General features: G+C 43.8%; 1 protein-coding gene across 1 annotated transcript in view; it reads left to right on the plus strand.

Moving 5' to 3' along the window:
* Positions 1-1,645: 1,645 nt before the first annotated feature.
* The window catches only part of LOC136628883 (uncharacterized), a 48,647-nt gene continuing 35,593 nt past the window's right edge, over positions 1,646-14,699 (plus strand). Inside the window, exon 1 of the mRNA XM_066604976.1 lies at positions 1,646-1,835. Within this exon, the coding sequence (XP_066461073.1) occupies positions 1,646-1,835 (190 nt within the window). The remainder of the gene's footprint in view (positions 1,836-14,699) is intronic.

The following is a 14,699-nucleotide window of genomic DNA, read 5'->3' on the forward strand; positions in this document are numbered from 1 at the left end:
AACAAATATATAATCTACAAAAAATTTAAGATGGAGACTATTAGATCAGCAGTGACCTTAATTAACATAGGCGATTTATATGTGTACAATCGGCTTAAAGGATGCCTACTATCATGTCCCGATTCTTCCCGAACATCATAAATACTTGAGGTTTGCGGTAGAAATTGGGAACTATGTACATCATTTCCAGTTCCAATGCTTACCCTTTGGCATTTCTACCGCGCCAAGGGTTTCCTCAAAAATTGTAGTCAAGATGGTAGCATATCTTCATGCATCAGGCATTAACATCGTTCCTTATTTGGACAATTTTTTTACTGATAGCCCCCTCGGTTAAAATCCTAAAGGAAAGTGTCACTCGTACAGTTGCTCTGTTTCAGAAACTAGGGTGGATTGTGAACTTCCAAAAGTCCAGTCTTCTCCCGAAAACTCGGAAAATATTTTTGGGCATTCAGATAGACAGAGTCTCAGACTTTGTCTTAAATTCTGTTTTCTGAGCGGCGGCAAAGATAGACAGTCCGTAAATACTTGCAAAAAAAAAAAGATGACATTAAGAGAAGGAATGAGACTATTGGGCCTCATGACATCATGCATACAGATTATACCGTGGGCCCAAGCACATTCAAGAACGCTGCAAAAGGTTGTCCTTGATAACTGGGATAGAGCGCTGACCTCATTTGATAGCAAGGTATTCCTGCCGCCATCAGTTCGGTCTCTGGTGGTTGGCGGCCCATAATCTAAATGAAGAATCCCAGTGGGTTCCTGAACCCTTCATTAACGTAGTTACGGATGCTAGCCAGCTCGGTCGGGGAGCACAGATAGGACAACATTTGTTACAAGGAAAATGGGGCCCAGAAGTTAAGTCAGACTTCAAACTTCAGAGAACTTATGGCTATCTGGGAAGCGTTGCGCAGGTCACGAGACCCTTTAAAAGGCAAACATGTTAAAATCCTTTCAGATAACGTTACTGCTGTCTCCCTTATTCGTCATCAGGGAGGTACCAAGAACTACCATCTCCTAAAGTTAACAGCTCTAATCTTCTGGTGGGCCAAGGTCATGTTGCGGTCATTAACAGCAGTCCACCTCAGAGGATCTCAGAACGTGACGGCAGACTACCTCAGCTAGAAACACCTGAATCCAGGAGAATGGTCTCTGAACCAGGAAGAGTTCCTACATATTGTGGACGCCTGGGGCACGCCGCAAATAGACCTTTTTGTGAGCAGGTCAAACGCAAAATGTCAGAAATTCTTCTCCCTCAACCCAAGAGACAGAGCCTCGGGGATGGATGTTTTTTCTCAAGTTTGGGATATGGATCTGACCTACGCCTTTCCCTCCCATTCCCCTTTATTCCAAGGGTCCTGCAAAAAATTCAGAGAAGTCAGGTGACCATTATACTAGTCGTTCCGTACTGGGAGAAACGCACATGGTTCCCCCTCCTTCTGAACCTAGCTATCGCAGATCCAATCCGGCTTTCGGTCAGGGAAGATCTCCTGTCGCAGGGCCCAGTTCTGTGTCCCAATGTACAGAAGCTAAACCTAACCGCCTGGATATTGAGAAACGGATGTTACTAGATCAAGGTTTGTCTGCCAGGGTAGTGTCAACTTTGTGTTAGTCGTAAATCGGTAACAACCGCTATTTAAAATAAAGTATGGAAGAAGTTTGCTTCCTGGAGGAAGTCGAAAGTTTTTTTGACACCTCTATAATGGAGATTCTGGATTTCCTTCAGGAAGGCCTGGACAAAAATCTAAGCCCGGGGAACCTTGAAGTTCAGATCTCAGCCCTTTCATGTTTCTTAGATCAGCCGTTAGCCGAACATAAGTTAGTTCGCAAGTTCGCAGGTTCATAAAGGCGGCGGAGAGGATAAGGCCGGTAATCCGTAGCTCAGTACCTCCATGGGATTTAAATGTAGTGCTTAAAAGCCTTTGTAGGCCCCCTTTTGAACCTTTAGATCAGTTGACGGTTAAAGGGGTTGTCCCGTGAATGCAAGTGGGGTTATGCACTTCTGTATGGCCATATTAATGCACTTTGTAATATACATCGTGCATTAAATATGAGCCATACAGAAGTTATACACTTACCCCCTCCGGCGCTGGCGTCCCCGTCTCCATGGCGACGATGAAGCCTCTTCTCTGGTCGCTGCAACAGTCGGCGCTTGCGCAGATAAGAATCCTCTGCTGGCTGTGTCCGGGCTCACGAGCGGCGTCCTGGCTCCTCCCTCTTCTCCGCGTCATCGTAGCTCCGCCTCCGTCGCGTGGTGCCGATCAGCCAATGAGGTGGCTGTAATCGGCAGTGGAACGCAGGATGGAGAAGAACATCCACGGTGCACCATGGGAGAAGACCCGCGGTGCACCGTGGGAGAAGACCAGCGGCGCCATCTTTGAAAGAAGAAAAGACAAAGCTGCAGAACGGGGATCCAGTAAGAGGAATTTTTTTTTTTAAATAACACATGGATGGGGCATTACTGTGGACTAACTGGGGGTCTGTGTAAAAAAAAAATTATGTTGCCGCGGGACAACCCCTTTAATGAGATTCAGGCTTTTTCATGTAAATTGCAATTTGTTAGTGCTGGACGGTAGAATTGTCTTAAAATTGGACCCCTTTTTCCTACCTAAAGTGGTCTCGAAAATTTCATAGATGTTATCCTTCCCTCCTTTTGTCAAAATCCCCGAAATGACAAAGAAAGAGAATATCATAACCTAGATGTAAAAAGAGCCATTCTGCATTATTTAGAATGTACATCTCCCTTTAGAAAAGCTGAAAATGTTTTTATCCAATTTCAGGGGCCGGGCAGAGGAAAGGCGGCTTCTAAAAGATCCATTAGCCGCTGGATTAAAACAGCGATCCAGCAAGCCTACTCCTCCAGCAACCACATGATTCCAGAAGGACTGAGGGCTCATTGGACGAGAGCCGTATCGTGCTCTTGGGCAGAAAGGGCCATGGCTTCACCAGATCAAATATGCAGGGCGGCAACATGGTCTAGTTCACATTTGTGAAGCATTACAGGCTAAATATGGATCATTCCTCTGACTTATCGTTTGGTAGGAAGGTTTTGCAGGCGATAGTCCCACTCTAGAGAAGTAATTTGGTATGACTCCATGTACTGCCGTCATGATGACGTCAGCGAAAAGGATAGAATTCCTTACCGAAAATTTCTTTTTTCCGAGTCATCATGACGGCAAGTCATTCCCTCCCTCAGAATTATGTTTATCGCTACATGCAGTACTAATGTATAATAGTCTCGTTAACGTTCGGGTAGGTCACCCCTTTATTTTATTTTTTTTTGGAACGTAAAGAAAAAGAGATACATGTGTTTAACGTGAACTAACGTAAGAGGTTTTTTTTGAGTAAATAAGATTTTCCTTGATAAACCGAAATATGTCCATGTAAGTAATGTGGAAGACACTGAGGAACTGAAGGAGGAAGGAGTCTTTTCAAGTCTCTTGCTTCCTGTCCCTACGAGGTCAGAGGGCAACCTCCATGTACTGCCGTCATGATGACTCGGAATAAAGGAATTTTTGGTAAGAAATTCCATCCTTTCTTCCAATAGGTGCCACTAGAGAGGCAGTTTTCCTTCCTCCTGGAAGGAGAGCTTGTAATTTTGCATCACATTATCCTATGAATGGATTCTAGTCTGGATATTATTTGGGGCTTCATTGTTGGAATTATTTGAATTACTTAAAGGGGATAAAACAATGATAGAATATTTTAAGAGAAGTCCAGACAGTTATCAAATGACTATCTGTATTGAGCTTTAGAATTAACAAAGGGCTGCACTGGAAGCGGAGAGGTGAGCTGACTAGGGCCATGTGGACTGAGGCACTAGAACACATCAGGTACATGGAGGAGCTCAGGAGTAATGATGTGGAGGGAGACCGGGAGGCAGTCAACTTCTCTAACACCTGGACGATGTGGCTAGACTATAAAAGCTCCGACACCTTCGTCAAGTGGCTTAGCGATGGCTCAACATAAGAACCTACAGTGGGCTTCTCCCTGGGCCTGAGCTGGGACCTTACCACAAATTCCAAGACTCAAAATACTAGGCCTAGGGCCGAGATGGGTGCCGATACCCACCCTTTCCCACCCCCATCTATCCTTCTTGGTTTACTCTAACACGGTTCTTGTAGGTCGATATAGGTAAGCGGGATATGCGACGGGCAGACCCCCAGCCCCCCCCCCCCCCCCCAAACACACACACACACACACACACACACACACAACTTTAACTCGTAGCTTACCCTTGCGACCCCTTTAATACGGGGGTAATCTCTCAGATTGCCTGTGAGGTCGCACAGTCGAACATAGATAGGGTCAATGGAAGACCACAGGGAACGCTGGGGGCCCGTGGGTCGCATCGCTCACAAGTGATTAAGACAGTATACCTCGCCATGTGGAACTGTACTACAATATCTAGTTTCAAGATTGTAGCATGTCTAATGCTTAATATTCAAGGTTCTTACCATAGGATGAGAAGTGCCAATACCAGATAGCTAATGTCCACAATAGCCTACCCCTAGATTGGTACATAATTGCGATTTGCCATAAGATTCATAGTGAGACGAGACACTGGCGTGATACTATGTTTGGCAAGTTTCATTTATTGTTCATTTGACTTTATGTACGGTTATATATTGTCTAAAGAAAAACCAATAAACACATTTTGAAAGAAAGAATTAACAAAGGGAAAGATCCACAGGAAAAATAAGCTAAGTCACCCTGCACTTTTTGCTATGCCTTTGATGGATCAAGCTGCGTCTGAAATACCTTTTTATTTTTTTTTCATCTTACATAATAGAACTGATGCTTACCTTCTATAGTTCTAGTGCAACTTTCTGAATTAAAGGGCTTTTTTGATCTTCTCAACTTTGACCTGAACCGCACAATCCGTAATGGACCTGCTCCATCATTAATCTTAAATTGGGCGTTTTTGAGGCTCTGCCCAGTAATATCACTCTGGACAGCTATCCCCGTGGTAGAAAGGGCGGCTGGGTCAATTTCAGGTACTGGCAGTGCTTGTATGCCAATAAAGTTCCTCAGAACCAGCTTGTTCTCCTTTTACTAGAGTGGAGAAAAGGAAGTGGGTGAATTCTTTAACCTCAAATGAAGTTATTACCCATCTCTAAGAGAATAATTGTGTGTGTGGGGGGGGGGGGATGTCTTACCAGCCAGACTAAGGCCGCCTGCAGACAAGCGGGTCGGATCCGGCAGCGAGAATTCTCGCCGCGGGACCCGACCCGAGAGCCTGCAGGGACGAGCGCGTACTCTCCCGCGCCTGGCGGCCCCAGCTCTTTCATGTGCCGCATGCGCAGACCGGAGCCGGCGGCCGGGTGAGTGCGTGCCCCACACAAAAATAGGACATGTCGCGGTTTGTTTGCCGCGCGAGATTTCGCGCGGCCAAACCGCGGCCGTCTGCATAGGAGTGCGTATTGTAATGCACTCCTATGCAAACTTTCAGTGGCGGAAATCCCGCCGCGGGATTTCCGCCCGTGTGCAGGCGGCCTAACCCTCTATATTTGTGTTTCACTTCATTTTCCTCTTTCTGAGGAAGCCGAGGGTTGTGTATCGGATTCTGAATCACAGTTTATTTCGGGTTGAAATTTTGGGAAGCCAGGAATAGTTACCGGATCAGGCACACCCCTCAGAATGATGGCTAGTTTTCATGGCCAGATTGCTCCAATTAGCATTTTTCTCAGTAGAGGGTTCACATTTATTTTGTGAAATACACCGTTCATGGCCCTTTGCATAAACCTCAGGCGAGGAGAGTGAGCCTCCTGCCGGTCTCCTTCAGAGTGTGAGGCAGTGCTTATACATGGAACTATTATTGTTCACCCGATCAAACGATAAAACAGTTCACTGGGGCCGTCAGCTTACACACACAAGATAAATTGTTTTTGTTTTCGTTCACTTCTCGTTCATTTCATGCCATCGTGAAAATCATCGTTGGTTTGTTTGTTAATTGTTCAGTTTGATAAACCAATCGTTCAGTTCTCATTTACTGGTACAGCGAACTGAACAAAAAAACCGATTTATCTTTTTGCTTTCAACTAAATGCCTAAGCGAATGAGCAAACTGTAAACCTTTGCTTGTTTGCTCACACAAACCACTATATCGCTATGCGTAAAATTACCCTTAGTCCTCGAGATGTTTATCTTCCGCCACATCAAGATGAGGTGTTTTGGCACCCAAGAAAGAGAACCGCTCCTGGGAACAGGCGCTTTAACACGGAACAATTATTGTTTAAAAAATCATTTAAACAAGCGATAATTTGCTTGCTGCTCACTATTCATTTAATGCAAGCATAATCTTCATTTGCTCGTTCGCTAATAAACATCATTAATCCACAGCAATTCCAAGACAAATTTGCATGCAGAATTTTGGGCATAAAACTATGTCCTGTGTAAATCCACACTGAGGCCCCAATGTTCATGGCATAAATTTGGCACTGGGAATGGGAATCATTGGGCACTCACAGGTAATTAAATACCTGCAGATGTCACTTTCCTCCGGCGTTCGGATCGCACGCACGGAAAAACAACTGCAGCACACTCCATTTTTATGACGTTTTCCCGCACGGATGGCTCCCGCGGCTTCCACTGCACCAATGGAAGCCATTCGGATCTATGGCATGTCTGCAGCTGTCACTGCGTCCATGCTGCGGACAGCGGGAAAGCTATGCAGAAAAAAGAAGATCCGGCCGTGTCGGAGGAGAGCTCTGCAGCGTCCGGACAGGTGAGTATAATGTATTTTTTGGCCTCATGTCTGTGGACCAGGTGGAATCCATTGTGGGATTCTGCACGGGGAAACCGTACGGGCCCGTGGACATGAGGCCTTATAGTATGCGTTTCAGTGAGGGAGGATTCTTGTGTAATCCATTGCTGAACCATTAAAGTCCCTGATGATTTATTGAGAAAGCTAAAAAGGTGTTATCAAACCTATACTACTTTACAATAGCTGATGTGAAGGCATTTTAAGAGGAGTGGATCGGAGATGAGAGGGTTAACCTCTAGTATTTCATAGAGAGAGAGTTTATGATGACTCAGTAAAGAAGGGGTTAATCTCATGTGCCTTAGCAGGGGGTGATTAATTCAGCAGCACATCAAATATACATGAAGTATTTGATAGTTTTGCTGCTTTTTTTGATAAGTTGCATAACTTCCATTGTACTCTTGTTTTACATCTGTTGAGTAACTTAAGGAAGAAATCAAGTTTTTCCTATTTTAAGCAGCAGAATTTTATTTTTGATAGTAGAAATAAAAGTAACGCCTGCCGTGAGCTTCTCTAAACCGTGTCTGGGTCTTACTGTATAACTCATAATTCATAATTCACGTCATTCAAAGCCTCCAATCTATTTTTGTATGTGGATTGAAGGACTGCAGATACATTCCAGACAGTATTGCTCATGATCGGGACTTTCAACCAGTTCATACAACGCTAAAACTTTATACTTGCACGAAGTCTGAATAAAGTATCCTGAAATAAAGCTGCTCCACATTCAGCCTGACCCGGCGTCTTGCTCTTCGGTCTTCCGCTAAGGCGTGCTCAGCATCTGCAATTGAAGTCTTTAACCCTTTCCACTCCAATTTCCCTGCCACCCGCATAATCCCTCATCGCTTATTTATTTTGGGTGGGAAAGCCCATTGAGTAATTCCAAGTAAACCACAACAAATACGTAAAAATGAACTGTCATGATGATTTTATTAGCAATTTTTTGAATATTAATCGTGAGTGGAGTATTTTATATCTGGAAAATAATATGTAATCATCCTGTAAATATATGTATATTGATTAGAGATGAGCGAGCGTACTCTGAAAAGCACTACTCGCTCGAGTAATTTGCTTTATCCGAGTATCGCTGTGCTCGTCCCTGAAGATTCAGGTGCCGGCACGGAGCGGGGAGCTGCAGGGGAGAGCGGGGAGGAACGGAGGTAAGATCTCTCTCTCCCTCTCTCCCACCCGCTCTCCCCTGCTCCCCGCTGCGACTCACCTGTCAGCCGCAGCGGCACCCGAATCTTCAGGGATGAGCACTGCGATACTCGGATAAAGCACATTACTCGAGCGAGTAGTGCTTTTCCGAGTACGCTCGCTCATCTCTAATATTGATATAACACACATTTATGTCATCTAAAATCATTTCTAATTTCTCTAATGATAGATAGCACTGTAATACAGAGACCTCCTATAACCGCATACAATGTGTCTAACATATGGTTCCCTTCTGTGCATATAGATCACACTATGCATAAGAGAGCTCCAACCTCGTGTAATATACATATGTAGAAGAGAGGTCGGAGCTCTCTTCTGCATCATGTTAGAAATGTGTCAGACCTCATCCGGAAAGGGACCAACACTGGATTGGTAAGGGTTCAATTAGTTTTAAAGGCTATGGGCACCTTTTGGGAAGGAGGGCCAAGGCCAAAAAAATTTCACTGAAATGCATGCATTTGAGGCTGACAATTTCTGCAATAGGGTTGAATTAAGAATTTTGCAGTGTTTGTCTTCTACAGCTTCTACATATCACTGTATATAGAAACTACTGTCTAAGAGTGCTTTTACACTGAACAATTATCGTTCAGATTCTCACTGGATCACAGGAATCTGAATGAGAATTGTTCAGTGTAAATGCCTGCATGATCTGAAGGATAACTGACAATTTACTCGGTGTTCAGATTATACAGGCATAAAAATCAAATACTGATAGCCTATGTAAAAAACACAGGACTGATAATCGCTAGGAGTGACTGCGCCTGACCATTGTCTTTGCGTGTAAACTGGACTTTCGGGCTCTTTTACATGGGACACTCTATCAAACGATTGAAAGATTGACAGTTTTAGTGACCATTAACACTTTATCAGCTTCATTTGCATCTAAAAGTGACGCCGGGAGCTGTTTGCAGAGCCCAGCATGTGGGCTGGGCTCTGAACACAGGTATATGCTTCTCACATGGGCTGTCGGCAGAATACAATGTTACTTCCCACCTCCCGCTGAGAATACAGCGTGCGATCCTTGTTATCTCTTTCCAGCTGAACGATAGATTTTAAGTTCACCTTATAATCATCGTTCAGACAAAGTGAATGATGGCTGCATTTACATGCAACGATAATCACTCATAGTTTGAACGAAGTTTGTGCGATAATCGTTGCCTGTAAGTGCGCCTCTAGTCACAGTAGGAGATCTGTCAGTAAGGGTCCATTTAGACTGGACATTTGTCGGGCAAACAATGCCCAACACTCATCCCCGCATGCCATCACTCCTGTGCTGTCACACGGGAGCTAGTATAGCTGGCTAACTCAGAGCGGCCAGCAGGGGGGTGGGGCGGCTGCGGGAGATTTCTTTCCTCTCGCTCCCCCGCCCCCTCTCTATTGACTTAACATAGCGGCTGTTCAATACTGAACGGCTGCTATTTACACTGGACATGAATGATCAGTGTAAATAGCTGCCATTTAGTATTGAACGGCTGCTATATTAAGTTAATGGAGAGGGGCGGGGGAGCGAGCAGAGAATTCTCCAGCCTCCTCCCTGAGAGCTAACGATACTAGCTCCTGTGCAGCAGCACGGCAGCTAGCATGTGCGGGGACAAGTGTTGGGCATAGTTTGCCAGACATTCGTCCAGTCTAAAAGGGCCTTAAAACTGTACTAATTAGCTAATTATCTCTCCTCTCTTGCACTTTTTATCAGCTAATTTATGATCACAAGAAATAAACTTTCTTGTGATCCTAGGTTATCAGATAAGAGTTAGGAAAACTGGACTAAATCCGAAATATTACCAATAGACACCCCCGAAACACAAATCGTTAATAGAGAAATAACCCTGAAATGCACCCCAATAATTAAATACCTAGGAGTTAAAATCACGAGAAAGGTTAGTGAGTATGGGAAAATAAACCTAGAACCACTCATGGAAAAATGGAAACAAAAACTTCACATATGGCGCTAGCTACCCATGACAATTATAGGAAGGGTGAACCTTATAAAAATGATATGGATGCCATAATTGCTATATCTAACACACAATTCCCCACACTGGATAACACAAAAATTCTTCCACAAGGCCAAGGGACTATTTAGAGAACTCATATGGGGAGGGAAGACACCTAGGATAAAACTGGAATTGCTATACAATCCAAAGGAAAAGGGTGGACTAGCTTTGCCCAACCTGTTTTCGTACTTCATGGCCTCACAGCTGCAACACCTCAGGGGATGGGAGACAGAGGAGACTTAAGACGCCAGTTTCAGAATCCTCAAAAACCTCTTTGCCGCGTCACACTTGTTTGAAACACTGGAATGCGGAGCATTTAAAAACAACGGTCAGAATGCTCCCACGTTACTACTGATGCATAAAGTATGGTGGAAGACCAGAAATATGCTCGGTATAACAAGCTGTACACAGTATACCCCCATATGGAATAACTCATATCTACCAGAAATCAGCAAACTACAAGGTTTCCAAGGGTGGAAAGACAGGGGAGTCAGGAGAGTGATCCAGATACTGGAGGGGGGGAGAGCTGAAAACCCTTGAACAGCTAAGACAGAACTATGGCATCCCCAATAGTGACTTCTATAAATACCTACAGCTTAGACACGCTATACAAGCGTAAAAGAATTTGGCGGAAATAACAGTGACAGTGAATATAGTGGCGGACATAATAGGTAACGCCACCACCACAGCGGGGAAAATATCTATATTATACTATCACATACAGGACACGATCAATGCATGCAACCTGATACCAACAAAAGCAAAATGGGAGGCAGACATAGGGCCCATTGAGGAGTCGCACTGGGAGGAAATCCTACAAATGACGCCCAAACTATCTCTAAGTGAATCGCACAGAGTATCGCAAATATTCCTAATACACAGAGTGTATCGTACTCCGGCCTTCTTGTACAACATAGGAATAAGAACCTCTCCGGTGTGTGCGAGATGCAAAACCCACACGGCGGACCTAATCCACATGCTATGGAGATGTCCGAAATTGCATAGATACTGGGTGGAAATACGAGATGCAATAAATGAGGCATTCGGCATACGTATGGACTTTACACCATACGTGTGCATTCTGGGATATACACACGACCTAGCGCTAGATGATCATGAAAAACTGGCAGTATCCAGATTATTGTACATAGCTAGAAAGACAATAGCCCAGCGCTGGTTAGATGAAGAACCACCCACGCTAGAATTTAAAAACAAGGTCAACCAAATTTTACCGTGGGAAAAGAGTATATATACTAAGCGCAAGACCAGCCAAAAATACCAGGATATATGGCTGAGATGGATACATGCCCAGAGCCAAACAAGAAATGATAGACCAAGCATATAGGGGGTGGAGTGGGGAGCCGTGTGGGTTGGCACCTGTAAACTGGGGACTTACTGTGGGAGAGGAGCAGAAATAAAAAAGACATAACGAAACACGTACTTGGTATATATAAAATTATTAAATAAGATAGAGTCATTTACAAGATTGCTATGCTGAAAAATAAACTGGAAAGGATTAACGGGGCAGGATAGGAAAGGATGGATTGGAGAGAGAGAGGCCAAACAATGAGCAAAGGTATGTGGCTGCCCCTTGTAAGCAGCAAAAACAACTACCCCTGAACCAAAAAAGATGACAGAAAAAGAAAACAAAAGACAAGCAACAGGAAGACTAAAGAATAAACGCTTGTTCCAGGAACCGTTACTATTGTTCATGTTGAAGGACTGTGAATACGCAGAGACCTGTCATTTAAAGGACTAAATGTTGAGAGAGAGACCTCAGGGGGGGTGGGGGTGGGAGGGGAAACAGTTGTATACAAAAATGCTATAAAGATATGTAAAAGGTGGAAAAAGCTCAATAAAAAATACATTTAATTTAAAAAAAAGATAAAGTTAGGAAGGGTATGGCTTCTCCTTAGGAAGAGCAGTTAGAAATTCTGAGAACACTTATAAGGCCATGCATGCATGCTTCTCTGGGAATTATGCAAATAGGAAGATGGAACAATTCCTCTACAGCACCACATAGTGGAAGGCAGCAGTCCTGCAAGTCAATGTCAGACCTTTCAAAACGGACTTAGTAACAATGAATGGAAAGCCAGAATCTTCTCCTGAAGGAAAAAATAACCATGCAATATCCACTGAAAGCAGACTAGCACAGGCAAGGAGCCCCCACCATCCCATCTAAGGGAGCTAGTGGAGAGGAGGCCTCCAACCTGTGGGGACCGGCACAGAGGAGGAGGCCCTTCACCCAAGGGGTGCTGGCACAGAGGAGGAGGAGGTCCCTTTCCCAAGTGAGCTGGCATAGTGAAGAAGGCCCCATCAAATGAACCAAAAAAAAAAGAGGCTCTCTCTGTGGATATTTTCCATGTAAGCAATATGTCTGTATGACTGCTGGACATGCAGTGTAGTTCAGATTTTTCAGCTAATAAAGCATTTTACCTTCAAACATTTTAACATAATTTGTATTCGTTTATTTAATATATTTTATGGTGCAATCAAAATCATACTAAAAGCAGCACAGCAAAAACCGCATGCATTTCTACTGTGAATTGCAGCATTTTCTTTGCAGCTGCCGCAACAGCGTGGCTAAAGGGGTTTTCTGGACGAAAACGAATGATGAAATATCCTCAGGATCGGTTATTAATAGTTGATAGTCTAGGGCCCGCCGCTTGGCACCCCAGCTGATCGGGTGCCCACTGTCCGTGCCACAATACAAGCTATGGAGTGAAAGCCATTAGCTCTGACCGCTGTATAATGACTGGCGCTGGTAACGGCCACGTCATTGGGTTAGGAGCAGCAGCTTCCACTCTGTACCCTCTGTTCTGGTGCTGACAGCAGGCACATGATCAGCCGGGGTCCATCAACAGATGCCAGCTGATAAATTATTAGTGACCTATTCTAATAGCATTTGCCCAGAAATCCCCTCTAACCACAGTAAAAATGCATGCAGCTTTATGCTACAGTTTTATCGCATCCCAACTGCACTCTCTGACTGTATACTTGGGATACTTTCACACAGGCGGAATTTGGAGTCCTATGAAAAAGTCTGCTCCAAACCTGCATGGCTACTGCATTGGCTTTGATGCAGAAGTGAAAGAGGTTAACTTTGCTTGCAATTCTGCATCAAAATCCACATTTCACCCTGCAGATTTTGGTGTGGATCATATGCTTATGTAAATAAGGAAGATGGAACAATGCCTTTGCAGCTCCACCTATTGGTTGGCAGTACACCTGCAAATCAATGTCGGCTTCTTTTATACGAGTCTTTATAACAATGATCGAGAATTGATCAATACCTGAAAACTACACACATACAGCTTTTTCATGGTTTTTGCCCCTCATCAGTGTGCAGTAAGTTTCTAGCTTGGTTAGTGAGAGGCCTATATATGTGGGTCAGGAAGGGCATCCTCTCTCCTTAGGGAGAGCAGCTAGAAGGTGTGTGGAGACTCCTAGGGGGTGAGTGAGGAGACTTATAAGGCCATGTTGCTCTTCTGGTAAATATGCAAATCAGGAAGATGGAACAATAGCTCTGCAGCGCCACCTATTGGATGGCAGCATTCCTGCAAATCAATGTCAGACCATTTATACAAGTCTTTATAACAATGATTAGAAATTGACCAAGAGACAGAAAACCATACACGTACAGCTTTTTCAGGGGTTTTGCCCCTCATCAGTGTGCAGTAGGTTTCTGGCTTTGCTAGTGAGAGGCCTAGGACATGGATTAGGAAGGGTATCCTCTCTCTTTAGCATAGTAGGTACTGACAGTGTCCTTTACAATTCAGATAATCAATATACATATATTGAAACTGCTGTACATGCTATATTCCCTTATGTAAGAAATGCCCTTTGGTATTCTTTGACTTCTTTTAGCAAATAAACAAGAAAGGACAGATTAAAAAATAGATTTTTTATTTTTTTTTGCGTAGGAAGGGGAATCAAGATTTCAATTTTAGGCCATATCACTTAGCCCTACTACAGGCCATGACAGCATTTTTAAAATGACCCCAATTTATCTTAAAATTTGTCTGCTGAACCCAGTAAACATTAAAATAAGCCCAAAAGAAATCAGTTATACTGCTAAACCAGCAATTGTGGCAGCTAAAGAAAGAGCAGGGCAGCATACAATTACTTCAGTTAAATAGTGCTGAGCAATTAATTAAATTCAACATTTCAATCAAGTGCAAATCAGAGTTTGCTCTGAATTGTGAAATTGATATTAGCCCCTCCCCCATCGGCGAGGCTAATATCTGTACTGAGCAGAGGTAGTAGCAGCACCATAGGATAGCAGGGACTCGGAGCTGAGAGTAGGCCGCAGGGCAGTTAAAGATGAGGGGGAATAGGCACAAAATCCAGGTCACTGCTTTTCAGGCAAAGGCCTCTCCAATGAGCGGATAGGGTTGATTGCAGAAGACATCAAAGGATACCAAACAAGTCCGGCACTCACAGATTTTCCATGATAAAAGCAGATATTTATCGACTGCCAATAAAATACAGAAATTGAGTGTCATTGGATAATCCTTTTATCTGTTTCAGGCAACAACAGTGTCTCTAGGGCCCTTTTACACAGGCCAACAAATCGTTCAAATAGCATGATGGTAAGAAAAAACTTGGATCATTTTAAAGAGTCCAAACCAATAAGATTTGACATCACATAATATGATAAACCAATTACAATCCATGTTAAAATCAACCAAACTTAAACATTTAAAGGGGTTGTCCCGCGCCGAAACG

The sequence above is a fragment of the Eleutherodactylus coqui genome, chromosome 5 (assembly GCF_035609145.1).
Source record: "Eleutherodactylus coqui strain aEleCoq1 chromosome 5, aEleCoq1.hap1, whole genome shotgun sequence".
NCBI lineage: Eukaryota > Metazoa > Chordata > Amphibia > Anura > Eleutherodactylidae > Eleutherodactylus > Eleutherodactylus coqui.